The sequence below is a fragment of the Phaethon aethereus genome (genome assembly GCF_964289735.1).
Source record: "Phaethon aethereus genome assembly, chromosome: 8".
Taxonomy (NCBI): Eukaryota; Metazoa; Chordata; class Aves; order Phaethontiformes; family Phaethontidae; genus Phaethon; species Phaethon aethereus.
The window spans coordinates 35,452,165-35,479,702 of NC_138584.1; the positions used below are offsets into that span (position 1 = coordinate 35,452,165).

Here is a 27,538-nt window from a genome sequence, read left to right on the forward strand (position 1 = left end):
TACCTTTTCAAAGTCATTTTTTATGCATACAAAGTTTTGCTTATTGATTCCTTCCTTGGTTTTGGGGTTTTTTTGTGTCTGTTGGGGGAACCATTAAATAAAGATTCGCTTTTCTGCTATTTTGAGATTATACCTCCATTAAACTCCTTTGGATGCCTTTGTGATGTTCGGAAGGTCAGCCTCTTGCATGCAATAGGCAGCTTTCATGAATATCATTGGCAATTAGCGTGCCAGCTTTGTACAAGACCTTCTATGTTGCATTAGCTGGTTTTCATACCTCTTTGTTTCTAACTGCTGAAGTGACGCAGAAGCCAAACACGTGACTCAATTCCACTTCAGGTTCTAGAAATAAAATACCTTCAGCTGTGAACCTGAGTTTCAGTTCTGAATAATCTTCCGCTGGTCCTTGTTTCATGGCCATTTAACTGACGATCAAACCGTACACTCCCGGGCGCAGTTCTAGCGCACCATCGTCCGTATTATCAAAGCCCTCTAGAAGGTTACCATTTCTAACATTAATCTCAGTTAGCTCCGAATTAACCATCTTACTCTGTTCACATGATGGTCTAGATAGGACTAGAAGACCCAAGAGGAGTTAAAGCTCAGTGGGAGCATCATAAATTAAATAAAAGGCATTAAAAAAGTACAGGAGTATTGTTTCTCTCGCCCACCCCACCCTTTTTTTTTTTTTTTTAATGTATTATGCCAACTGAATGGTAAGGTCCCACTACCCTGACTTCCACGGGCTTGCTGGCTTTTTGTTCCTGCAGCTTTAGAGAGACGCATTTTCTGTCCCTTCTGTCTTTGCTGAGTGAGGGGAGGGGCTCTTTCGGCGTCCCCCGCTGCAGTGCTGAGTCCTTCCTTACCTGCAGATCACCAACAGTTTGTTGGAGTCCTGTTATAAGACACATTTTCCAAAGACCACGTTGGTGCCCACAGATGTGGGGATGCAGTTTTCCAAAATGCCCAGGTTTGATCCAGGTCTGCTCTCCTTAAAGTGAGCCCACCTAGCACCCAGTTTTGGTCCCCTCTTTGCCTAAGTACGTGTAATTTTCCCCTTTCCACAGATAAGGAAAATGAGACTTTGTACAAGGTCACAGGGCAGGTGATTTTTCAGGCGCAACAGTCATGGTTTACAACTAGCTCCTAGTCTCTGTGGTACCTCAAACTGTTCTACTTGTGCAAGATGCTTTGCAAACAAAAAAGATACTGAATGTGCACATCTGATTTCTGTATATTCTGCAAAAAGCAGCTTTGTGAGTGTTGTATGATTTATAGTCTATATAAATGTCCCACATTTAAGTTATATGTTCAGATAATGAATATTCAGTTAAATACAAAACCCGTATTTTTTTCAAAGTATATATTTCGAGGTGAGGGATTTTCTTTATGGAATTTTTTATGTTATCTGCAGAACACAAACTCTAATCATGCATCACTGACATTTTTTCCTGGTTTATAGTTACCTTTGTGCAGGCTTAGAGGTCCAGGAAGCCATTCTGGTGAAGTTCATTGAAACAATTAGGTGTTGAAAAGAATATATGATGATAAATTCTGATTATAATGAAAAGTAGATGTCACCCATTGAAATAAAAGTAGTCACGCCATTAAAAGCAATTCCGTGTTCTCTACTGAATCGAGTACAGTATCCTACTAGTACTATCTAGTACTAGTATCTAGTTATACTAGATGTAAGGGTATGCTCTATACTGAATAACATACCCATTCATCAGCTTTCTATCTGAATAGGAATAAACATTTTTATAGGTACTTAATAAAGTCACTACTTAATTTATCAGATAGAACATCCACTAAAACAGGTGCATTCCCCAATTAAATCACTTCATCATTAAGTCATTGTAATGCTTGTTGAGGTCCACGTCACGCAGTCCTGTGGAACCAACGCCTGCAGCGTGTGTTCCGGTTAGCGAGGAAACTCCCTGAACGTGCTCAACAATCACCCGCCGCACAGGAAGGTGAAAAAAAATAAAGAACGATGGTTCTAAGAAGTAACTGGAGAGTGCAAAACTTACCAGTTATCAGATACAGAGATTACTGCTTCGCTAAGGCTTTTACAGCCCGGGAGTTTGCATATGCTTCAAATACAGCAGTTAATCAGTTAGTTAATTGTGTCGTTATCGGATCACTACATCAGTAAGGCCCAGGCGACGCTGCAAGTGCTGTTGAGGTCTGTAGCCGGTTCAGGAAGCAGCTGGGACGGGGAGCTGGAGCACACGGGCGCGCGCGGCGGCCCGGGAGCCGTGTTTCGCGGGCGCTGCGTCGCCTCAGCAAACAGGGTGGTCTTGCGGATCAGCGCCGGTGGATGATGCGCTTGGTCTTTGTCCTTGTTGTCGCCGCTTTCCGGCGGGGATTGTGTGGCTGGGACGCCGGTTCTTCAGCAGACGTGCTGACGCCTTTGTTGCCCGCTTGCTCGAGCTGTAGCTGGGATGGCTGGGGCTGTCATCGAGCTAGAAAGCCAGGAACGGCTCCCAGGCCGGTCCCACGCTCTTTTCCTGAGGGCTGTGGCTCGGTTCCCTACTCGTGCGCCACGTCTCTCGCGTGTGCTTGCACGAGGCACGGCTGCGCCGGCACCCTTCCGTGCCCTAGGCACAGCCTGCGCGTGGAAGCAGGCGTTGGCAGATACCGCGTGTACAATCTTCCCTGTGAAAGATGTTTTGGAAGGCCCTGGGGGCAAGAAGACACCCTCTGATGTCTGAAGGTCCTCTTCCTCGGCTGTTTTCCACAAATGGCATTCGATTCACGCCTGTGGAATTGTCAGCACGTAAGATTTGGGTAGAGTTTTGCGGGGAAACACAGGGCTGTAGATGCCTGGAAATTATAGGTGTGAAACAACATTCAGAAACTGCATCGCTGCATCCCACGCGGCAAAATGGATGCACCGAGGGCACTTGCGCCAGGAAGTGGTATGTTACAGTTATAAACGTACAGGTAGCCCATGTAGGACATGTTGATTAACATCCTGCAGCTACCGCAGTTGTTCCCCTGATCCATAAACAAGAACAAATCGAAATAACATTTTTGTAGGTAGGTTGTCGCTGATTCCTCTCATGGCCCATAGCTGCTCTGACCCAGAAGGAAGGCAGGGTCTGACCAACCAGTCAAACCAGAAAATCCTCAGAGGTTCAAGGATGTTGCATAGTAGAGCTAGAAAGCATCACTAAAGAGTTCTGGGGACCACCCAAACTCTGTTTTGCTTATTTTTGAGAAGAATGGATTCTTGTCACTTAATTCAGCCGTTCCAAAGTACTTTTTAACAGATACATGGGTTTTTAGCTGCAGAAAAAGCCTACTGACAGTGAGAGGATAGCCCAAACAGTAGTGACACAAACTTTCCAAAGTATTACAGATGCGTACAGAGGCACACGGTGTATTTCTCCCTTTCTTGTTCTAACCTTGACCCCATTAAACTGATGGAATAAATCCTACTAACTTTGGTGAGATGGTATTTTGCCAATAGGTAATATGTCACTTATATTACCTTTGGCAGAAAAAAAATGAGCATTTTTCATTGCTATCTTAATCTGATTTGCATTTGCCCTCTCTTCATAGTGTCTGCTAGGCAAAAGATGAATCCAGTAGTATCTAAGTCATGCCTTCAAAACATTGTTAGAGTGGAATCAAAATTAGGCAAACTGTGTTTGCCCCTCCTGTCTACATATACTTAGAGTATCACAGGATTTATCTGACATTAACATTCTGAAACATCATTATGCAGACAAAAGCTGCAATGAGGACAGACAATGGCTGAAATTAATCTATTCTTACAATGACTACTGGGATGAGAATGGGATATGGTTAAAAAAAATTAGACCATTCTGGTTACGATCTCATGGTTGCAATCTTACAGTTCCCGGCATATCCCATATACTCTGATCGCATCATTTTAAAGTGTCAGGCAAACAAAAGGTTTTACTCAGCTTTTGATATGAGTTCGAAATACATTTGTTTTGACTTGAAAAAACTTTGCTCAAAAGGAATGAAAAGGATTAACCATGTGTTTGGATTCGCTAGATGTGGAAACCCAGTTTGGAAAATGTTTTGGCAATTTTGTCTCAGTCAGTAGTGGTTTGCACTTATAAAAAGGCACTAATTAGATTTTTACTAAAGAAACAGCTAGAATTACTTTTTGTCTTCACCCATGGCTAGTACTGTTACAGCCTGTTTTAAGAGATCTGAGCCTAAAACCGATTCATCTGCAACTGGAGTACACCTGTCACCCTGTCCTAATAATGGAGATAATAAATCTTTTTAAGAGTGAGTTGAAGGTTAGCTCATTTTTCCCCCAAAGGCTGCTTTTTTTTTTTCCTTTTTTTAGGCTAAATTAGGTTGTCATTACCCATGCTCAGTCTTAGCAGCGATGTCTTTCCACCCAGGTTACGGCCTGCCTTAGCTATCTTTACCAGCCGTATGGATTGGAAAGCCTCTACGAGGCGGTACCTCCAGGTTTGACGGTTCAGCATTTCGGTACCTGCTGGGGTGTATTTCGGTAGCAAACGGGGTGTGTTTTCCTGGGAATGCGTGTGGCTGCCGGGTGCTAATGGGCTTCTGTCGGGCTGTTCGCTTGCAGCGGCGGCGGCGGCAGACATGGCGTACCACCACATCCGCCCGCCCATCGGGTACTCCATCCCCAAGCCCATCTCCGCCCTGCTGATGAGGGGCTGGAACGCCTGTCCCGAGGTGAGTGCCCCCGCCTCGCGCAGCCGGGAAGGCAGCAGGAAAATGCGTATTTCTCCCGCGGCCAACCACCTGTCTGACGCCGCTTGGCTTCACCAAAAACCCCAGTTTCTGAGGCAAGCGCCGTTGCGGAAAGGCCCGAGACAGACAATGGCGTATGTCAAGAAATACAGGTGAGTTGGTGAATTGAGGAGGAAAGGCAATTAACATTTAGCCATTCAATGAAGCTTTAAGTAATTATGTAACTTTGGTTATGACTTGAGTTATTCTTGAGCGAGTAGAAAAATACGTGCAGCTCTCAGACTTTTGTAGAGGTTTTCTACAAATTCTTGATTTTTTCCATGTGAAAAATAAAATCCATACCATCACAAAGAGGAGCCGAATTACCCTGGGAGTGTGTAAACTTCTGACTGCTTTCATACCACGTCCTGAGGCTATTCCCTGATGCACTGACAGGGTACAAGCACGGCGGGGGCAGAAGACAGCACGACCTGAAGGCGATCGGAAGTCCTCTCCCTCGCCTTTCTGGCTCATCGCTGCAGTCCCTGTTCTGGGAAAAGTTGGGGATGGGACACACAGTCAGAAGTTATGAGAAATCCTGTTCCTCAGAGAAATAAGGATCAGTCTCGGGCCTCCTTCTTCTTCATGGCAGCTGCTCTCACTTCATAATACCCAAAACTTCTCACTGTTTTGTGGGTTTTTTCTTAAGCTGCTGTAAGATAAACTCTGCATACTGATCTTGTCTATTTGCGTTCCATGAAAAAACACTTAATATATATTTACTTATCACTGTATTTCTCGCTTTTAAAGCGATGTATTTTTCTCCTCTCGAACGTGGAGTAGATAAGACCAATGAGGACACACTGTCTGGTCCAAGAGACTAGTCCTCATGAGGTGATCTTTCAGTGATAAATTTTCAGGCCCGCAGGTTTGGAAGTTAAGGACATAAGAGTTAAGAATATTTTGGATCTGCTCAGAACTCCATCTGTGTTAAAACTTAGTCTCCAAGCAGCAGCTCTAGCGAGGTGTTCGGAGAGCGTGCAGTGACCGGTTATGGGGTTGCCACCCAGGGATGTTAAACGCGGTCTACCGGGCTGCGAACGGAAAGGCGCCTGTCCTGGAGAGCGCCAAACGTCGGTCCCTGCCGCAGGAACGTACTGGGTACCCGTGCTTTAGGAGGGAAAGATGACCAGAAAGCTTAGCAAGCGATGTGAATTTAGGATAGAATTTAATAGATGCAGGTATAAATAAAGATTTTGTGCTTTCCATCAAGCAAACGGTAATAAGCCAAGCACAGTTTTAAGTACTGCAACTTGTACATTACAAAGAGCAGTCATGGTTTTGAGAACCGTAAATACAATTTTTTACATTAAATTAAATTCATGCTATATATTCCGGGTCATAAACACCACTAGCTGCTCCGGTCAGTGAACTGTTCCTGGTTTATCTTCCTCTCGTTTATGTTCTGTGTTGTTCTGTTCGGCTCTGACGCAGCCAGATTCCTGTCTGAGTCTTCCCATTACCAAAACCACTATTCAGTTCATTGAGTAAAATTCCTTGAGCTGAATTACCTTTAATTTTTTCTGACCCTTTAATCAAAAAATATTTTATAGTTTTGGACTTGTTGAAATTTCCCACCACAGTGATGCTAATAACTTCCAGGAAAGCTGGGGCAGTTTGTCTGTGGATTAGAAGGAAGAAAAAGAGCACTGTCATGATGGTTTTTTCCCCACTTTCTTTTGTCCCCAAAGGTGATGCATTAGCGTATTCTGTATCAGGCACAGATGGTGGGTACGGTGTAGCTTTTGTAGTAGAGTCTTCAGCTTCATTTCTTCTGCAAGGAATTAAAGGCACCTCATTTTCTGCCTCAAAACTAACGTCTCCTAACTGCGGTAACAAAGCCTCTTCATGTCCTTCCAGTGGCATTTCAGCTTCTTCGAGGTCATTGTTGTCTTGACAAGATTGATTTGGTTTTGAAGTCTTGCAAATCCTGCATGTCTTCTGTATTGCACAGCACTGTTAATTTGAAGACTGGTATCACTGCCCAGTAATATATTTCCATTTTCTGTAGGACTGAGGATACCGGCTGTACTAGGTGTAACTTGGCACTATTTTATAGCGTTGGCATGTTTTGCTCTTCACATTATCCAAAATTTGTAGCATATTTTCTTTTTTGGTATCTGAAATTATTTGTGTGTCTGAAAAATGTTTTCATCTTCAATTAATTTTCATTAGGTGGCATTGTATTTCCTCTTTTTCTCTAGTTCTGTTCCATCTTCTCCAGTGTTACCGGTTCTGTTCAGGTTGTCTGCAATATCAGTTTCTTCTTTTTACTTCTAGTTAACTGCCAGTTAACCAGAATACTCAAGTACAATCTTGGCAACTCTAACAGGGAAAAATGTTCATTTCTGTTGAAATCGTACCACTCCTTGCAGAAACCTGGGCCACAGCAGCTGAATTACAGGATTTAGAACAGGCAGGCCTCCTTGTGAATGTTTTCATGTGCTTCCCAAATACTTAACATTTCTACTGTAGGTACATGTTAGCTCTGGATTTTGCATTCCTGGCTTTGGCTTAAGTATTGTGCTGTGTTTTTAAAAACTAGTCCTCGCTCTCTACCCAAGTCAATGCTAGGATTTTTTCTTCCAAGTCCTTTACCATGCCTGTCTCATTAGTGAGACCTGAAGAAGAATTGGCATTTCTTTCCTTTTTTTTCAAACGTCTCTGCACATGTAATCCTGTGGCCTCCATCACATCATCGTCATTTCCCTCTGTGGGAAATAAATTCTGCAGTTCAGAATTGAAAATATGAGAGAGACTTCTTACAGTCTCAGGGGATGAGGACAGAGGTGAGGAGGTTTTGTTCTTTATGACTTCTGCCTTCGGACCCTTCATCCTTCTTATGCTGGGAATATTGTGAGAAGTTTGATAAAACATCCAGTGCCGAGACACTGCCAAATTCTGACGATTTTCTAGCAGCTAACGCTATTTGTTATAACAACTGCACGTCCTGTGAATTTGCTCCCAGGTGGTGGCTGCTGGTCACAACATGCAGAGCAATGCTGTTGGAGTAAATCTCTTCTCCTTCACGAGCGTTATCGGTGTGCTCATGTGCCTGTCGGTGAGTGCACAAGATACCTGCTTTATTGTTCTTTCTGCTTTCATCAGTTCTGTTTTCAAAGCCGCTGCCAGTTTTCTCAGGATTTCACTCAGCGCTTCCTTGCACTGGTGACTGATTTTTCTATTCCAGCTGTTCACTACAGGACAGTCCACCTGGCTGGATTCTAGTCTTGGGTCCAATTAAATTTTATAGTCAACAAGCCATGTCCCCGTATTTTCATTTTACTTTTCCATTTGGCTTCATCTTCTTTCACCCATTTTTGATGTCCAGGAAGATCCTGAATGGATTTTTCCCGTTTACCTTTCCCATTTATTGTTTCCGAACTCCTGTGCCTTCTAGGTTCACAAGTAATCGTGCTGGGTTTGATGCCAACATTTTGCAGCTGCTTTTCCTGTGATCCTGTCCCACAGGAGCCGGTTGTAACGCCCATCCCCTTTGCTGGCTTCGGTACATAAAAGCTACTGGGTTTTGGCATTCATCTTGACTCCAGCTGATGAGGGTCATTAAGTACTCTTCTGTTATTCTGCTGCTGATTTTTGTTCTTGTCTTTCTCCACCTTTGGGGGGGGGCGCGTTTCTGCTGTAGAAGAATATCGGCACTTATCACAGTTCCTATGTTTCCTAGTAGCAAAAAGCATTTTTGCCTTTTTCTGGCAGTCCACATTGATCACCACACCATGATCTGCAAACTGGTCTTTTGCGCGCCACGTTCCTTTGACTCTGTTGCACCAGAGATACTGGTGGTGCCTTGCAACAATATGCTTTTGCCTGTGACGTTTTAAGCTGTCTTCTGCTTCTGATGAAGATTTCCACACTTCAATTGTTAAACACTTCTGAAGCATCACCTTTGCAAGGACTTCACATACTCTGCTAAATGTGTCATTCCCCATATCTGCTAAACAATAAATGGAATTTAGCACAAGGACTATCATTATTATTATTATTATTATTATTATACTGATTAAATAGCTGTTTGGGATGCTTATCTAGGTAGTGCAAAAAAGCCTTTCTAGTTGCAGCATAACACCAACCATTTAGCTAACATCTTAACCCAGGAAGGATAATCCATTATCACCTTAGGGCACTATGGAGACACCACTCTCATGTTGCAGCCACATTTTATAATGCCCAATAAAATTAACAGATTGGATTTTAAAGCCTTTCCTGCAATACAGAGACATCAATATCACCAGGAGCCAGCACTGGGGGTGAGGCAGGTACAGGAATGCAGCATTTTAATCCCATTGCTGCCCAGCGTGTGGGGGACACATCGTAAGGATGCATACATGGTTCTGCTGGCTCATCGTGGCTCTCGCTATGACTGCGAGAATATTGGGTGTTTCTCAACAGTCTTGGACTAAGGTACTGCATAGGTAAACCTATGAAGATTCAAGCTCATGAGAAAGCTTTGGGTAAATCATTGCTTTATGTAGTTATTTAAATCAAATAATAACATTTGATCCGTGATATGGGCTGACCGGAGGATAGATAAACTACGTCAGCGCAGGTACTGTTCTATCTTCCCGATAGCTCCTTTGGCATCTGTAGCTGGGGGCTTCGGGGGGGGGAGGTTCTGGTTTTTTTCTCTGTAACTTTTTCCTACTTGCACCAGCCCACAGCCTTGGAGTGATGGGTTGGAGTGGTCTGGTATGGTCTCTGGAAAGAAAGGGAATGACAGCAAGGGCAACACTTTCAGAAACGGTTTTGCTCACCATAAAAAAAAAAGGGGGGGGTGGGGTTGGGAGCATAATCTGAGTGAAAGGACTTGGATTTACAGCACCAGATTTGTAAAAGACCTCCAGTCTGCAGCTGGGCGGAGCGAGGCGTTTACATTCTTTGTTTAAAAAACCTCCTTGTAAATGTTGAGGACGTTTTTGACAAGACCCTGCCGGGTAAGTGCTTTCGGAGGCGCAGCTTTCGGAGGCGCAGCTTTCGGAGGCGCAGCTTTCGGAGGCGCAGCTTTCGGAGGCGCAGCTTTCGGAGGCGCAGCTTTCGGAGGCGCAGCTTTCGGAGGTGGCAGACGAGCGGCCGCTGGTGACTCGGGCCGTAGCGCGGGGCGCGTTTCCCTTCCGCAGCTCGGGGAGGAGGGAGGAAAGGAGGGAGGGAGGGACACCCTGCCCTCCTCCCCGGCGCGCCCGCAGCCCGCACGCCCCGCGCGAAGAGCCGGCGGTGCTGCCGGGGAGCTGCGGCCGGAGGTGGATGTTGCGCCGCTCTGAGACCAGAACGGTGACCCGGGAGCGCTGAGGGGTAGGGGACCACCGTCAGCTTTACGTGGCCCTCGGAAACAACGCGCAGTCAGTGAAAAGGCTGCGAGGACAGTCTGTCTAGCTCTCCTTTTTATGCGGCAGAAAGAAACCAGCGTTTAAGAATGATGTCGTATTGGTACAATTTTCTTGAGAAGGGAGCTTTCGGGGGGATTTGCTCGGACAAATGTCTGGGCAGCAGGAGGGAAGAACTAAGGGGGACCGCAAGAAGAGGGATGTGGAATGGAAGAAAGTTTTGCCTCTGAGATGGTGATGCAAACCGGATTCTTTCCTCTGGCTCAAATTGTGCTCACTAACATAAAAACTTGATTTTTAAACTGCCTTCAAATTCAGAGTAACATGGTTCAGCGTATTGTTTGGCTTCCTTTTTAAAACACTTAAAATTTTTGTGTGTCTCTGGCAGAAGCTTCCAATCTACTCCACCACCCCGGTGACAAAACCAGGGCACGTTTCTTGCTTTCGTTCCTAAGAAGGTGGAGGATCCCTTCCATAGAGAGTATTGCAGAGTGCTGTGATAGTATTGCGCTACTCCAGAGTTAACCCCTCGGGCGTTAGTTAGTGAAATGCCGCTGCCCTCGATGGCATATGGTTCCTCGGGAGTACTGTGCATGTGTGAGTGCATGCGAGGGGTACGCGCTCACACGAGTGAGTACGCGTGAGTGCGAGGGGTATTTTAAAGATAACTTTGCTGCTGATTAAAAATATCCATCAGCTTTCTGAAGGACAGAGTAGGAAAATATTGAGTTTTGTGCTGTTCCTCTGCTTTTCGGTCAAACCGAACATACTACTTTCCTGTCCCTACCTCATATTAGTCCAAATTACCCTCTGTAGGTTTTACTTTTAACCTGACTGCAAGGTTAGGAAATCTGACAATCTCCTACTTGGTCCTGGTCATCACTACTTTGGGTTTGGTTTTTTTTTTAGAGCCACATATACCAGCATACAGCAGGCGTAACATGTCCCTGAATTTTCGTTATGGCCACTGATAAACTTAGATATGTCCTCATTCAATGCATGACGATGGAAAATCAAACTCTATTTTTCCTTCTGGATTTTGAATTCCATTCTGATTGTCACCTTACAGTCCTGTCTGTTCTCTTCTAAAAGAAAATCCACTTTTACCGGCCTTTGAAAGGTCATGCAACACTGTAGTCTGTAGATCTTCCCACTGGCCCAAACTGCTTGGGTTAGCAACAGCTCCGCAGAAATCCTTTTTCAGGGGCCTGCTTCACCGTTTCTGTAAAGCTCCTGAGAGCACAACTGCATCAACCTGCGCTCAGGCATGAGAATGAGCCACTGCTCTTGTGTCCCTCTGAATGCTCCGAAGTGATGTCTGTAGGCATATGGACAATTTTATTTGCCTTTAGTATTGCATGATGCCTGTTTCCCCGCAGAAAGTGGCACATTCCTTTGTCAGACCCAACAAGAGACATGACAATTATTTCATTTTCCTGAGCCAAGCAGGGGTTACGGGATCCCACAGTGAGATCATTTCTTGGCTCATATTCACACTGGGATGCATCTGGCGTTTTCTGATGCATGTTCACTTGCTCTGCCTTGTTCAAGTTTCTAGGTAAAGGCAGCCAAGATTAAACGAGAGACCAACAACTCCTGTAACAATTAACAAGTTTAAAAGACAAACTTGCATACATAAGCATATTGTTAGGAAAATATGGTAGTTTTCTTGTACTCTACACTGGTTGGAAATTGAGAAAGGATGATAAAACCAGTTAAAGTCTTCTGCCATATCATCTCACGGGTAGTACAATGCACACATACTATCTTGCAACGCTGGATAAGGCTTGGCAGAGCAGCCTGTTGGTGCAGAGCAGTGGCAGCTCTGCAGGCATGTTCCCCGTTAGTCCCTACAGTTAATCACCCAGTGATGACCCCTCAGACTTTCTCCAGATGATGATGCATTCTGAATAACTGCATGTGAGAATAAGTTTGTCCACAGGTGATTCAGGCCATGTAGACTTTACCAAGCCTCACACTTGTGCCGAGCTGAGTTTATCACTAATGCACCCCTGCCTCCTGGCCAGAGCTGTTAGCATTGCCGATGCCACAACGGTGGACCAGAGTTCTCCTCTTGTTTTGAAGAATCGCTCCATGGGAAAATTTCTTCACTGTCTTGTAAAGGTGATAGTTTTGATTACTGATGCATGGCTCAGTAGAACTGGTCTAGCCAAAGACAGGGAAGCCACATCCACAGAAGGCAGAGCTCACTGGAAACAGATGATGACAGCGTAGAAGATAAGAGATAAAATACCGTGCCTCGTGAAAACTCAGAACAGGTCCTGCAGTCTGCAGGGAGAGGGGGAGCAAGCCTCAGGGGTCAAAGCTGCATGAGCAGCAATAACAAATGCAAAGCCATGATTAACCCAAGCAATAGGAGACTTAATAGAAGCTAAGAAAACAATCATTGGGCTCCAAGATGGGCTGTCATGTTTTATTTTGCTTCCCAGCAGTCTTTGTCCAAGCATGGACTGTGCCTAACCGTTCATCGTTTCACATGAAACCTCAGCCTCAGGTGATTTGACTGCAGGCAGTGGTATGGCTGCAGGCAAAATTTGAAGCCATAAGGTGAAGGAGATTGTGTTCAAGGATGGCTTTTGGAAGCTATACAGAAATGAGGGTCAGCACACAGGAACAAGTGTTCCTGCACTTCAGTGGGAGTAGGAAATGGTGACAAATGCGAAGCGTAATACGGGATTTGAGGAGAAAGTACTGCAGCCACCTCAAGAAGCCAAAAGACGTGACAGTGACGGCTACACACGCTGCCTGGCGTGCCATGTTCAAAACCAGCGCCGAATGTTCACCAGCGGCTCGGGCGGCCAGTGCGCTGACCGGGCAGTCGCACCGAGCTCCGCGTAGGGAAACCACCTCTGCCAGGACTCCAGCTCTTTTTCGTCATCCTGCAGGGCCCTCCCATTTGCTGGAATTGCTCCTTTCGTCTGGGGCACAGAACATCCTCCAAACACCTCCGATCTGTTGTACGCGTCCCGTAAGGGATGTTTAAGGCGTTAGTTTTTGCAGGAGCAGCTGTAAAAGAGAAACAGGAACATGATTTACAAGTTATAGAAATATTCTGGCTCTTGGTCTGTCTCTGATTAATGCCGATAAAGACGAACCTCAGACGTGTTACTTTCTATGCTAAAGAAGAGGACAGAATTGTAACCGTACTGTGAATTCCAGAAGCGCGCGTTGCATCTGCTGTAACGACGGGCTCGTGGAGCCACGCAACGCCCGCAGGACGGGAGTCTGATTCCGCAGGGAGTTATTGCAGTAGCGCTGCTGCTGCAGCACCCTTCGCACAGCCTGCAGTTGTGACTGGTTTGTAATGGTTGGAAAAGTCCATCTGATTATCCCAATTAACAGAACAGCGTTAAAGAAAATAAAATACAAAAGTGTTCCCTTCTGAGACTGTACAATGGTGGTTAAAGAAAGATTAGTTTATGTTGGCTTTTGCAGTCTGTCGCTATTTCTGCACTAAAGGGAACATGAATTAATGAAAGAAAGATTGCAAAAACACTGTCGTCCTCAAACTGGTAGCCTTTAGGGCCACAGCAGGATTTAATGGTGTTGAGACCATCCATGGTAGAGGGACAACAGTGACCCTTCCCTAACTAGTCTTTACTTCTCTGTCCTTATATTGAGGGTCACACCTTCCAAAGTAGGGTTGACAACCAGCACTTTTCTGACTGGGTGGATTATAGAGAGATCTGTGTATTTGCACATGAAAATGCAGATATTGGAGCATGTGGGCACCTGTGCTGGCTCAGATGAGTCAGGGTTGTCTTAGTGGCAGTGTCTACTGGCATTTGTAGAGCATCAGCGTGATGGGTTTTTTCATAATTTTGTGGCTTTGACAGTGTTCCTTGGTGATGGAAAATAGAAAGCAGCCAGATGAATGTCATCTCTGTGAAGCATTTCTCACGCAGAGGAATATGGATGTGGGTAGGTCCTTTACATGCTTCTGTGTGTCAGCCAGGCGAGGGACCCTGTGTGCTCTACATACGATGCCATCTTTGCATATCCACTGCAGCAATTGCCTGGGTATTTTTGCACATGGCTCTAAACTGTCTAAAAAGCCGAGAAATACACTCCAGAGACTGGAAATTCAGTTTGCTGAGAAAACGTTCCACAAAGTGGGTTAGCTGCTTTAGGAAGCACATTGCAGGGGTAGGCTTTGGGTTTGGAAACTTGGGTTGGTTGGTCGGTTTCCTGGTGCTGTTCTGGCATTCGAGGTCTTCACTGAACAACATGGAAGCTTCATTTCTGATGAACGGGAGCGGATTTTGGAAGCTGTGTAATTTTCTGGTGTTACAGGAGGTCCTGTTTCATATTACAGCTTCATATTACTGAGCCAGATACTCTGGCTTTGAATTTCCTACTGGAAACAGAGTCCTGGATTTGTGCCCTAGAGTCCCTCTTCTAGTTAGCCTAGCTTAAATGGACAGGTTATCATGTGCCTAAACCTGTCCTTGTCCTGGATACTTGAGAGCTTTCTCACCTGGTTTAGTGAACTAAAGCACGTGCTCAAGGGGAGAGGGAGGTTTGTGTGACTTTGGGCAACCAACTGACTGCGGTGAGCTTTGCCCCTTCCTGTATTCCCTACTGCTTAGGTACCTAACACGTTTTATCTGCAGTTCTCATGCCGGCGGATTTGCAGTGCAGGGCGTAGCTAGTTTTTTTCATCACTGGTTTATTTATTGTTACTGGTGTTTCCTTGAACATGCTCTTGTCTTTGCACTTTATGAGCAAATGTTAAGCTAAGGGGGGGTGTTTGATTTGTTTTCCATGTAACGATAAAGTAGCTGCTAATAATCATCAGCATGTAACCCACACTCTGTTTAAATTTATTAATAAATTGTCATATTAAATTTTTGACTTAAGCAAGCACTATGTAATAGATATAGTCACTGCATCTTGTTAGCATTTCCACAGCTCATTTAGCCCCGATAAAAAGAAACCATCTTTTCAGAATCCTAATGCACTTTGTTATTCATCAGTATCCAACATCACTTAATCTTGCTAATGTTTCAGAGCTGCATGATAGCATTATAAGGCAATTGATAGCTCAATCAGCCAGTGGATGGCTTGAACTTTGCACAAGATGTGGGCAAAAACTTATTAAAATGAGCTTTATTAAAGGTGTTTTGCTACCTTCCTCAGTAACAAAGGTTCTGGGTTACTTCTGAGGGCCTTGGAATAGTTTCAGTAGGGCCACTGGGCAGAGGAGAATAAAGCAATTTTGTCGGCCCCTCAGCAGCATTTGCCAGGTTTGCTGTGCCGTCAACAGCCTGTCCGAAAACTGTGGGTACACGTCGACAGTACAGCTGTAAATTCACTGCAGAGGTGAACAAGCGATTCTTTCAACGTGTCTCACTTAGTTACCTGGTGTGTATAACAATCCTTGACACGGTGGCAGCTCCTGAGCATGCCACTCAAGAGGAGGGACTGAATGCTAGTAGCGAAACACCATAGCAAGCAGCATGAGCAAAATATCTAAAAGATAAAAAAATCACCATGTCAATATCCATCTTACAGCATCTCACTGTAGATGCATGAACAACGATGTTTACTTAAAAGAGGGGTTATCTGTTAGGGGGAAATGGTGAATTTTGGGGCTTAACAAGTGTTCGCAGGTTAGGATTCTCCAAGATGTTTGCTCAGTTGGGAAAAAAAAAAAAAAAGGCAGAAAATGGAGTATATCTGTATGGATTTTCTGGATGTCTATGAAACACCTCCAAACTTGAAAATTTATCCTTTCATTTGTCTTCAGTTTCGTTCAAGGTTCATCCCAACTGAAAACTAGTTCCCACGTCTCATGTCACTGTTACTATTTATCAGGTACTTGAACGTCCATTTTCCAGAAACTTTTGACAGTAGTTGTTGCCAAAGGCAAACTGATGACTGGAAAATTAGACAGTGTCTCTTAAGCAGCATTTTTCATTAGCTACTTTAATTTGTGAGCTTCAATTAAGAATTTGCTGTAGTGCCTGGGGCTTAGTTCTGTAAAGAAAATAAACATCGCTTCAGTTTTACTAAGTACGAGTCTAATGATACAATGAGTTCTTCCACAGGCTCCAACGGGCTCTGTTCAAGTTCCATGGAAGGTGGTACACCTTCCCGCAGGCCATAAACGCAGTATTTCTCGAACATTTTGTAGACTAGAGCTCAGGGATATCCTAATGTGGTCATACACTGTTTTGTAACAGAATCCTTTATAAAAGGAACCACTGAAATCACCTCACAGTCAAGTTTCTGTCCAGTCACCAGACGGGATCTCCCTTCTTCCCGCCAGCCTTCACCCAGCCAAAGAGCCAGCTCTGAGGACTCCTCGTTCCCATGAAGGACTCCGTGTTTTTTCCGTGGCACTTTTCCCCAACACTTTCCTAGGCGTAAGGGACTTGTAGTGCTTACTGGAGCCTGAGACTCCTGTGGGAACTGCGCCTTTCCAAAGGGCTTTCTCACGCGGAGTGCGTCGGCGCGGTGGCTGGCACCCCGCGGCAGGACGACGGAAGCAGTCAGACGAGCAGAGGGCTTCCAAGGCGGGCTGAGCAAGGAGGCACCCAGCGGACTGTCAAACGTCAGCGGAGAAATCCCGTCTCTGCCACAGCTTGCCGCCCTCGCAGAAAGGCTAGCAGGAGAAGTGGGGAGAAATCGGCCCGGGTCTGCGCCGCGGCTCTCCGCAGAGCAGCCCACCACGGCTGCCCCTCATCAGCCGGCACGCGGCGGCTGGCCGCGGGACGCGCAGCGGCAGCCACCCTGCTGCGCCGGGGAGGGCCGCCGGCCCGCGGCGGGCAGGGGTGCGGGCCGTCTCGCCGCCCTAAGCCACTACCACAAGGAGCACACGTCAGCCAGGACACCAAGGCACACGCTTTCCTCCCTCCCTTTTCTGTGTAACTGCAGACAGGGACAAGTCTATGGAACTTAAAGTGGGCTGGTCGTTTTCTTTCTTACCATTTTGTTACTGTATTTTCTCGCAAAGGGCTAAAACCTGGTCGTATTTTTGTGTGTTATCCCCCTGCTATCGCCCACAGGTGTGAGGGCTGCAGGACTTTGTCGTAACGCTCTACTCCCACCTCTCGCGGGCAGTTTTTGTGAGGAAGATGTGGTGATGGGAATGAGGAGCTTCTTTAATGGTTACTTAATTAAGGTATTCCCGGCCCTCCTCTGTCAAACACGGTTGTGTGCGATGCTTTAGTGAAGCCTGAACTTCCCTGGGAAGACTGCGCTGTAAACTGGGACAGGGTGTAGCCAGCAATACCAAGGGGATGGGTCTGTCCTTCCCCTCGGTTGCCCGGTCCCGTCCCTAGCATGGCCTCCACAACCTGCAGTGCCGCAGGAAGCACACAGGGATGGGGACGCGTGTCCAGGAAGGGGTCAGGCAGGTAGCAGGGAGCAGCTGCGGGGACAGCGCAGGCGGGGCGATGCGCGTGCGCCAGGGAAGGAAGAGGGTGGCCGTAAGCGCGGTGATGGTCAGGAGCTGGTCCGCTGCTCTTCCCAGCTGTTGCTGTGTTCAAAGACTTGTTTGTGGACACGGAGGAAGCATACCTAATATATAAGCAGAGCCAAGAATTTATTGTTAGTACTTTTGTAATCATTATTAGCTTAAATCTAATTGCTGCAGAAAGAGAGAAGAATAATGCAGCCGAAGCCGTTGTACACCACCTCTCGGCTCCATCGCTCGGTGCTGCCCGGCAGGTCCCAGCAAACGCCCAGTGCCATGTAATTCAGAGAAAGGGAAACGGCGGGGAGCTGCGTTCGCCGCGTACCTACGAGTCGCTTTAGTCACGGGAGCCATGCCCCCTCCTATTTCTGACACAGCTCTGCTCTTTCTGTTGCGCTCCCAGGGCAGACCAGAGTTCTCGGAAGTAGTCACAAAACTAGAAGAATGCCTGCGCAATATTGAGGTAAGGACCCTACTTCCAGCGCGGGCGCCTGCGCGTGCGCCGCGTGGCCGGAGTCGGAGCGGGGAGAGCAGCAGCAGCTGTGGGCAGCGGTGGCTCCGCAGCCGGGAGCGGCTCCGTCCCACGGCGCCTTTTGAAGGCGCTTGGCCAGTTGCGGCCCGCGCGGCGGCGGCCGGAGGCGGCGGGGCCGGGGTTGCCGGCAGCGGCAGGAGCTGCTCAAGGAGGTTCGTGACCAGCACTGGCGCGTGCGCTTCACGGCGGTGCCGGGCCCAATTCTTTACTCCCGCTCATGCTATTCAAGACTGCTCGTTTTAAAAAGAAGAAAAGACAAACTAGCCGAGACCCTTGTGAGAAAGGTAAAAAGAGAAAACATAAGAAGGATAAATGCAAAGACAGCTCCTGCTTTGGTCTGTGGCTATGGCGCAGAGGGATGTATCAGCCTTCAGCCTGTAGAAGCGGTCAAATGGAAAGTAAATTATTCAGGGCTGCAATTCCTGAAATTATATTTTCTCTGTGTGTTTGTGTGTGTATATGCATGGAAGAGTTTAAAAAAAAATAAATAAACCACACACCACAAAAAACCAACCTCCTTTTAAAATGGATTGCTGCTCTTGCGCTTAAGGGTCAGAAGACACCCATAATCTGTTACCTTTCTTCACGCCCTGACTGCAGCTGGTTGCTCTATGTGTAGGAGGAAGCTTTTAAGTGTAAAAAAAAAAAAAAAGTGAAGCACTAAATCACAAGAAACCGTGTCATCTCCTGGGAGACCTGATTTCTATGATACATAGGCAGCAGTGCAAGCAGGAAGAAATCTGGGGCAAGAGCTACCTTTCCGGTGCAGACGGGAAAGTCTCAGCCGGCGGCTCCCGCCGGGGAGGCAGCGACGTCTCCCAGCTGCACAGCGGATGCTCGCAAGCCAGATAACTCATGGCTGAACTAAAGCGTATCTTCTGGAAAGCCATCCAACCCCAGCTTGGGAACTCCAGGCAGTGACGAACTGACCGCTTTATTTGGCAGGTAGCATCCCGTTCTCCTCAGCTAATCAAAGTCACGGGGCACTGCTTTTTCCAGCCAAACTATAAAGGAAATGTGGGACACGCAGCTTATGAGAAAGAGCTGAGAAAAGACTTATACGTAATAACAATGCCTTCTTTTTTTTTTTTTTTCAATGCAGTTAATGTCTCCAGCCTCCAGCAACAGCAGTGGTTCTCTATCTCCCTCCTCATCTTCGGACTGTCTCATTGCACGAGGAGGTCCTGGCCGCAGTCACGTCGCAGCGCTACGTAGTCGGTTTGAATTGGAATATGCCTTGAATGCGCGAGCTTATGCCGTCTGGTCACAGAGGTACGTACCAGCCGTCGCAGGCCCGAGGAGAGCACTTACTCTGAAAGGGATAGAAAGAGTCGTCCCCAAGACCGCGTGGCTCACGTGCCTAAAACCAGAGTTCCCTGCAGCCGGGCTTGTGCCCAACTAGGGGATGTGGCTGCATGGGAAGCCAGTGGTAGAAACACCCCGGGGCTGATCCACTGCCAGGGCCAGCCGGGGAAAGCACTTCTGCAGTCTTGTCTTCTCCTGTAGCTGCTGTAGCACAGGGTGTTTGGGTTATCTGAATGCTGTGGAAGCCATCCTGCTGCCAGGACAACAGCTAAGCATTTGCATTTTTCGCTATGAGTAACATAAAAACAGTGGAAAATCAAGTCCTGCCGTGTACGGGCTCTACACACAGTACCACTGCTTTGTCACGTGAAACGAGAGACCGGCGACTGCCCATCCGAGGGGAGACGAGTGGTCGTTAGACGGATGTACCTTCACTACCTGTCAGCAGGTCTGGGAAGGCCAGTGTTTATATCACACTGTGTTTTCAATTTGAAAAATTTCACCAAAGAAAAGCTAGAAGACATTTTTCTTTGGAAAAAAATAAATAAAACAACACTCCAGCGTGTGGCATCAGCGACAAGATGGAAAACCTGGCTTAGACCGTGGGCAGCATTTCAGCAGGGAGTGACGTGGCTGGAGCCCTCAGGTGGCACGGAGCGCGGAGCCTTACATGGCTCCTGCACAGCGTGGGCACTGCCCGCGTTTTGGAGAGCTGCCCGTATGGTTGCTTCTGTGAAGTGATGCCACTGAGGGGAGCGGACTCCTGCAGGAGGTCTTCTGTGGCTGACAGACCGGTTTGTTATACTGGAGGCAGTACAACCTCTACGTGCTGTCGGAGGAATGGAGAAGGCTGTCACTGCGTCGCATCAAAATAGGAGGGCAGGACGTGGTAGCCCTCGCCAGGGGCCAGAGTTACCCGGTCAGCTCACCTCTCGGCAGAAATCTGAGCCCTGCAGAAATGGGGTAAATACACTTGCTGACTCCGGTCACAAGCGTGGCTTGTTATCTCTGCCAAAATACAAGGCAGACATGTCCTTCTCATTTAGGAGGAATAGGGCACACTTGGGAAAACCCATCTGAAAATCCTAGAAATAAGCAAATTCGGGAAGGAAGGCCACACTGAAATGCCATTATGTTTATTATGAACGAGAAAGTTTGTTCCCTGTTACTTTGTATGTGTATGTCCCCTTTATGGAGTGCATCGCTTGTGTCTGACCAAGTGTCTGAAAACTGTTTTCTAACTTGCCCTTACATCTATCAGATTTTTAGTATTAGTGGTGCTTGTTTGATGAGAGGGAGTTCCGCGAATGGGAAGAACACCCAGTTCCCTGACCGTAAGAGCCTGTGAAAAGCTAAAACATGGGGGGTGACTAGTGATCCCAGAGAGCGGCTGTGGTAGAAAAGCAGAGAGGTGCCACTTTTTGATGTTGTGTTTCTCAGGTCTGGGGTTTAGGTTTCGGGTTTTCATCTTGATCTCAAACTGTGACACGACTGACTGACTGGAGCGGGCTGTGCTCCTGGAAGATGGTGCTGCGGCACCAGGAGAGAGCACCGCCGGACTGCGCTGTCACCGGTGCTCGTCACAAACCCCAGCCCGCTGTCTGGGGAGGGCGGCGGCTGAAGGTGTCTGTGCCCGACAGGGACAGACAGACAGAAACCGGACTGTGCCAGCAGGTACGGAGGCAGGGGATACAAATGCCAAGTCCCTTTTCCTTAAGGAAGAGGAACAGGATCTCAGCCTCGCGGAGATCTGTGGGAGTCGGCATCGCTGGGGCTGCTCCTACCAGAGAACATCCTAAAAACTGCGTATCGTTCAATTTATGACCACAGAAAGATAAGAAGAACTCCTGTCACTTTTTAAGGCAAAGTCACACGTGGGTTCTCTATATTATTGTACCATTAAGTTAATATCTGAGGCAGTCCGCCCTACCGCTTGCCACACCTGGGTTTGAGGGCAAATTTAGCAATCTCCCGTCTCTATCCCCGGGGGAGCGTGAACATGAAATGGTGCTCTTAATCTCTGCCAGAAGCGTGGTGCGCTTAGTCTAAACTTCACCCTTTAGCACCACTTAGCAGTCAGAGCCGGTGATGGCAGAGCAAGCCCTGCCCTCGTGGTACGCTCCTCGTAACCGGGGTGCGAAGAGTCAGAAATACAATCAGCCAAAACGGGGAGCGGGAAAAGAGGAGCAAAATGAATCCATCCTCTCTCTGCCTCTCCGGGGGCTCATGTGGAGAGGCAGAAGGCAAACACCTGCAGGCAGACACTGAAATATTTTACGTGAAAATATCGCTCAGACCTGAAACATTGCTGTGGCAAAGCGCCATACCCTGTGAGTGGCACCGCTTTCGTCACCTGCTGGAGCAGGGCGTGGAGCTGCGCACCGAGGGCAGGATGAAGGCAGTGCCAGCTAGACTCTTATTTGCTGTGAAGGGCCGGATTTTGCTGGTGAGCGTAACAGATTTGCACGGAAGGAATGAGAAAGTGGCGTATCTGGGGCAGTGCAGACGCGAGAGGGAGAGACGCGCAAGGGCCCCTCTTGTCCCGCGGTTCGGTGCTCCCAGGGCAGCACTGAGGCCCATTCGCCCACCCAAACGGGCTCCTCTGTAACCCCAGTGGTTATTTAAAGGTGGATTCAAATGCTCCGCCATACAAACTAACAGCATTCAAATCTATAAATAGCACCCAGAAAGATTCACCCGGAGGCATAACGCTTGCTGAAAAGGGAACACTTTCCACAGTTTCAAATTGTTTTTCAATTATACAACACACTGAGATGATTAATGACTATACTTCATAATGACAAATTTTTCTAAGGGTTTCATTTTTTTAAAGCATAGGCATTTTCAGAGGGAAGGGGTCACGCTGGTTTTTTCCCCAGCGGGACTGTATTTCCTGGACTGCCTCCCGTTTCCATCTGCTCCGACGACTTCGTGTCCCGTGACACACCACGGCATGCAACTCCCCACCATGGCAGAAAAAACCCGCCTGACGAGCCTGTACCGCGCGCGGGGTTACGCAGCCGCGGCGCTGACGTTGCGGTTTGTGTCTTGCCCCGCGCCATTAGCGTCTGTTCGGCAGATTGCCCTGCGGCACGGCGGCACGCGGGGTCGCGTAACGAGCCGGATGCGACCGCAGCGCGTTCTAATCGTCTGACAGCGCAGCTGCCCGTGTCGACTCATCACCGTGTAGAAGCCTTAACTGTTGGTTTTCTACGTCTTTGTGCCTTTAGCGTTTCCCGCAGAGTCCAAGGACACCACCGGCAAAAGGGCAGTCCTTTCTCGGTTAAGTAGCTCTCAATTACGCCGAGCCAGAAGCATCCGGGGTGCCCTTTCCGTGTGTCTTTGCACGGTAATATTAACATGTCTGACGGGCTCGGCGGGGGCTGCTCTCTGGCCTGAGCTACAGGCCGCCTCAAACGGCAAACGCCGTGCCACACAGCGAGGTGCGTCCCGGTGCTCTGAAATGATTCCCTGTCTGTGCAGGATGGAGGAATGGCGCAGCAAACGAGTCGCTCTGCGCGCCGTGAGGCGGTTGTGGGGCGCGTGCTGCAGAACCTCACTCGCCAGCGGGCCGTACGCCCGTGTGCCGCCGGCGGCAGCTCTGCGCAGGCCTGTCCCGCGCACAGACGTAACGCCTTGCTGCGCGGCGCCCGCCGCGGGGGCCCGGGCTTGGCTGCACCGCGCGGACCGCCGCCGCCGCGCAGGCGGCTTGGCTCCTGGCCCGGGTGCGCGGTGAAGGAGGGAGGAGCAGGGAGGTCCCCCGTCCGTCCCGCTGGCCGGCGGCCTGTCTGTCCACGGCTTTCCACAGGCCCTCGGGGCACAGTCCCGCCGGCAGTGCCGCCCAGCCTCTTCGCCCTGTCTCCATGAGCAGGGTGCGGAGTGGGCCGCGGCCCCCACGCGCGGGACCGGGGCTGCGCCGCGGAGGCGGCGGGGGCCGAGCCAGGGCTGTGAAGCTGCGGCGCTGGGTGGGATTTCACAGCTCAGCCAGGAACCACGAGCGGTGCCGCGGGGCTGCCCCGGGCCAGCAGGAGCGACGGTCCCTGCCTCCCATGGCTCCCGTGCTGGGTCCCGTCCTGCAGCCCGGGAGGCTCAGGCCTCAGCCGCCGGGCGCTGGCCTGCGGCAGGCCGGAGGGCAGCGCTCCGCCGCGCTCCGCGCTGAGGCTTGGCGCAAAGCCGCTGCTGAGCCAAGAGTTGGCACCCGTGGGTGGGTTCACGCAGACGCGCGTGGGCGGGATGGCAGGCTGCGGCGTCCCGCTCTCGATGCCTTAGCGCAGATGTGCAAGGGAAACTTGGTCTGTTCAGTAAGCCGAGTTACCCCTTAGGCAAAAGTTTTAAATCTGTTGCCGAGGGAAAGGTCGCTCTTTCCAAGCTTTTTTCCAGGTTCTTTCCAAGCAGCAATTTCTTCCCGTTCCAGACTTAATGCCTAGAGAGGCTGCTAAACAATTTACTGAAGATTATTTCAGCTCTTCTGGTTAGTTAACATAAACCCTTACGCAGCTGAGAAGAAATTTAAAGACAAAAACACATAGCAGAGAGACCGAGTGAATGAGGTTCAGTTAGCTGTTCTGAGAAAACCAGATTTCAAGATTTGCTGCCTTCTCCTAACGCCAGGGTCACGGCAGAGTGGGGTGTGTTGTTTGTTACCGGTTTGTATTCTAGTTCTCCTCCCAACAGCTGTTCATTAGCCACAGTTCTCTCCATCTTTTTTCTCTTTTTCTGTTTACAAAACCAGAGGGTTCCCGTCTGCCGATTTTGGTCTGAGCTGCTCCGAATGCAAAGAGGCCAAATAACTCACTTCAGAGTTTCTCCTTCCTGAGGAAAAGCTCGCGCCGGGCAGACCAGCGCCGCGGCTCCTCTGTGGCTCCGGGCAGGCGGCCCTGGCACAGCCGGCACTGCCAGCGTCCGGCTCGGCACTGCCAGCCTCCGGCTCGGCAGCGCGGCTGGCCTCGGGCCCGTCTCCCTTGGCTAACGCGCCGGAGTTACTCTGCGAGTGCTGCACTACGAATTCAAGCACAGTGTCTGTTTTATTTCTTCCCCGGGGGACCTCCCGGCTCTTCTCCCTGCAGCAGCTTTCTGCAGCACTGAGATGCAGCTTGCCAGCCAGTCATTCACTGGCTTTTGGCTTCAGCCTCTGGCTGGACAACGTTTGCCCAGGATAGCCCTCCTTATTGCCTTCCCCCGCCCGGAGCAGGGCTGCTTGTCCTTAATGACGAATGAGATGCAATAATGTCTACGCGTCCCACACCGTTGCAGGTCGGCCCTCCAAGGCTTTGTGCTGCCGGGCGGGCAGGCGCCGGGCCGGGGGAGTGGGCGGCTGTGCTGGCAGCAGGGCGAGGGGTGGCTGGGTGGGCAGGTGGGTGGCAGAGGAGCTGCGTGCCGCAGCGGAGGGACAGGTCTTTGGGATGGCAGGGAGCAGGGTGGGGAAAGAGGTGAATGGTCCAGCGAGAGGGAGGTCAGAAGCAGCACGGAGAATGACAGGATGGTGAAAAGGCGGGTAGAAACAATACCCCTGAGGTACCGGCTGAGCTGGGGTGAGCGTCCCTGCTCCTGCAGGGTACCCCTGGTCCTCACGAAGCTCTGCCTCCAGCCTCCTCCCACAGGGCACGGTGCTGCTCCAGGCATCGACAAGCGGCGTCACTATAGGGAACTTGCGTCCGTCCGTCCGTCCGTCCTCCTGAAAGAAGCCGGGAATGCCAGGCCTGCCCTGAGCCTCCCGGCGCTTGCACCACTGGTAGAATAATAGTTGTCTTTGGGGTAGAAGAGCAGACAAGCCCCAAGGAAACCTGAAACAACCAGCCTGTGTCCTGCCATTGCCAGCCGGTGGCAACGTTTCATGTTCTGTCACTTGGACAATCCACCGAGTTGCCCTTTCCGTTTCATGACTTCACATTTTAGAGGTTGAAAAGCTAGCTTGGTCAGCTTTGCCAGGGAAAATATTTGAAGAGTAAGTGAAGCTGATGTCATGTTACTTTGCAGGTAGTGGAATTTGGCAAACCTAATCCTATTATCCTGTCAAAACTGCACAAAGAGGTCACCAGAAAGAGTTATCTTAGTGACTCGTCAATAGAAGCCAGAAGCCATTAGTACACTGTTACATTTAGATAGTCTAGTGGTGACAGACCTTTGGTTTTTTATATATTGTGAGATAAATAATAACCACAGCATCTAATTAAGTTGATATAAAGTTCTATTCAGTACTGTGCCTCTTGCCTGAACCGTGAAGAGTGTCAAAGCCTGAGAACCGTGGCTGATCGTACTTTCAATTAAAAGGCTTCTCAAAGTTTCCGTAGCATACTCAGAGATGGCAGGCCAAACGGGAGAGCCTCTTTCCAAAGCACAACACTCAGACATTATTTTCATGGAGCGCTTAAATCCAGTAGGTCTTCTTTAGTTCTGATGTCAAGTACCAGGTATGGTCAGATAGATGTGGGCTCTCCGTCGTACCTAAACTGTTCTGAAGCACCTCCGTGTGTTACTCCGCTTCCCTGTGCCGCCGGCTGTGTCTCTGTAACCATTACCCCTTGCCTTACTCTTTCGGCAGCTCCTTGGAAAGAAATGAACTAAGGGTTAAATGAGAACGGTTTGGGCTCTTGGTTTTGTGTCTGCCTGTAAGCTGAGAAGAGCTGGTAAAGGCCAGTGCTGTACGTGGTAGCTCCTTAGGATCAGGGGTAAACAACCCGTTGGCAGGACACTGGCTTTAGTCAATGACGGGAAGGTAATTCAGCAATCTTCTTGCCAGAGAAACTTGTTGGCAGGAATCTGTTAGCAGTGATGCATAAAATCCATTACAACGATCCTGGATTGCTTCTAAAATAGCAACGTACAAACAACTGTGAAGCCCCAAACAGTATATTTGAGGAAGTTACTTTGAGAATGGATGAAATGTGAGCACGCATGTGATTCACGTTCTTGCTTTTTGTTTACTGCAAATGCTAGTGGCTGGGCATCGGGCTGATGTATTTCACGTTACTGTCTTTTCCTTCCAACCCTGCAGAAAAAGCTCTCATGGTCTGGAGATGTGACTTTATCAGTCGTATCTAAACTGACACCTCCTATCTAATTTGCAGCACTGGGCAACACCCTTCTCAGGGTCTGTCTTTGGATGACATGAGAAGAAACTTCCAGTGCCCACCAATCGACAAAAATGGTGAGTTAACGCAGAATACTCCTCTGAGCATCTGGGTGTGGTTAAGGAGCGCAGAGTTACAGCCTCCTGAGGTACCAGAAAGTCTCATGAGAAAACTAATGTACAGTGGAGGCTGCTGGTCTCGGTCAGCCAGAGCTGGCGAGGTCTCAGCCTGCGCTCCTTGCTCTTCATGGCTGCTTTCACCGCATGCATGCCCCAGGCACCTCGGAGCTGGCATGGTCCTTTCTGCCTACAGCATGGCTCTGTGAGTAAGGAGAAGATGTGGCATTATATCCTCAAGGCTCCGCAAAAAGCGGGCAAGACAGTCCTATTTCTGGAGTACCACGGGAGCTTAAAACGACACAACATATCCTCTTCACCAGTCGCACTCCTCTCTCAGAGAGAACCCCGTCGTTCGGCTCCCCTCCAGAGCAGAGATGCCCCGACTGCTGCTTCCTCTTGCCTTCCTGGCTCTCTGTCCTACCACGTTCGAGCATGTGTTCATGCGCTGCCACACAAATAACTTTCCAGCATTTCCTAGCCCCTGCATTTGCAATCCGCCCCAGTAAACCTCTCTTGCTGAACAGCCTTTGCTTGGGCCGTGTCGTGCAGGTAGCTCCCTGGCAGTCTCTTTCTCACCCACCCTTGCTAAACAGCTCTTGAACTTACTGCCTGGTTTTTGCGGTTTCCCAAGCACAGAATGGCTATCAATCAGCTTAGAGCATTTTTTAGCCCAGCAGCATAATGTATAAATAAAACCTTAAAATAAAGAGCGTATGAAAATGTAGTTGGCATTAGGGTGATATCAAGCAGACTGGATTCAGACAACTTCGGTAAATTTTTCTTGGTGTGGATCTGAAGGTCAGACTCTTAACCTCACCATCATGCCGACCTTTGTCCGCAGCAGGCTCCGCTGCTGCATCCTCGGAAGACCCGCCACCGGTGTGCAGCCGCTGCCGGTACGTGCCATCGGGGTAGTACCTCTTTTATGCTCAGGTGTGAACCAACAGTACACCCCAGCTCCGTGACCTTCCGTGCAG

General features: G+C 48.7%; 1 protein-coding gene across 1 annotated transcript in view; it reads left to right on the forward strand.

Moving 5' to 3' along the window:
• The window catches only part of LOC309407182 (serine/threonine-protein kinase TNNI3K), a gene marked incomplete at both ends in the record, with an annotated part of 90,685 nt that overhangs the window by 59,009 nt on the left and 4,138 nt on the right, over positions 1 to 27,538 (forward strand). Inside the window, 4 exons of the mRNA XM_082002646.1 lie at positions 4,589 to 4,698; positions 17,939 to 17,998; positions 19,170 to 19,339; positions 26,440 to 26,519. Coding sequence (XP_081858772.1) covers positions 4,589 to 4,698; positions 17,939 to 17,998; positions 19,170 to 19,339; positions 26,440 to 26,519 — 420 coding nt within the window. The remainder of the gene's footprint in view (positions 1 to 4,588; positions 4,699 to 17,938; positions 17,999 to 19,169; positions 19,340 to 26,439; positions 26,520 to 27,538) is intronic.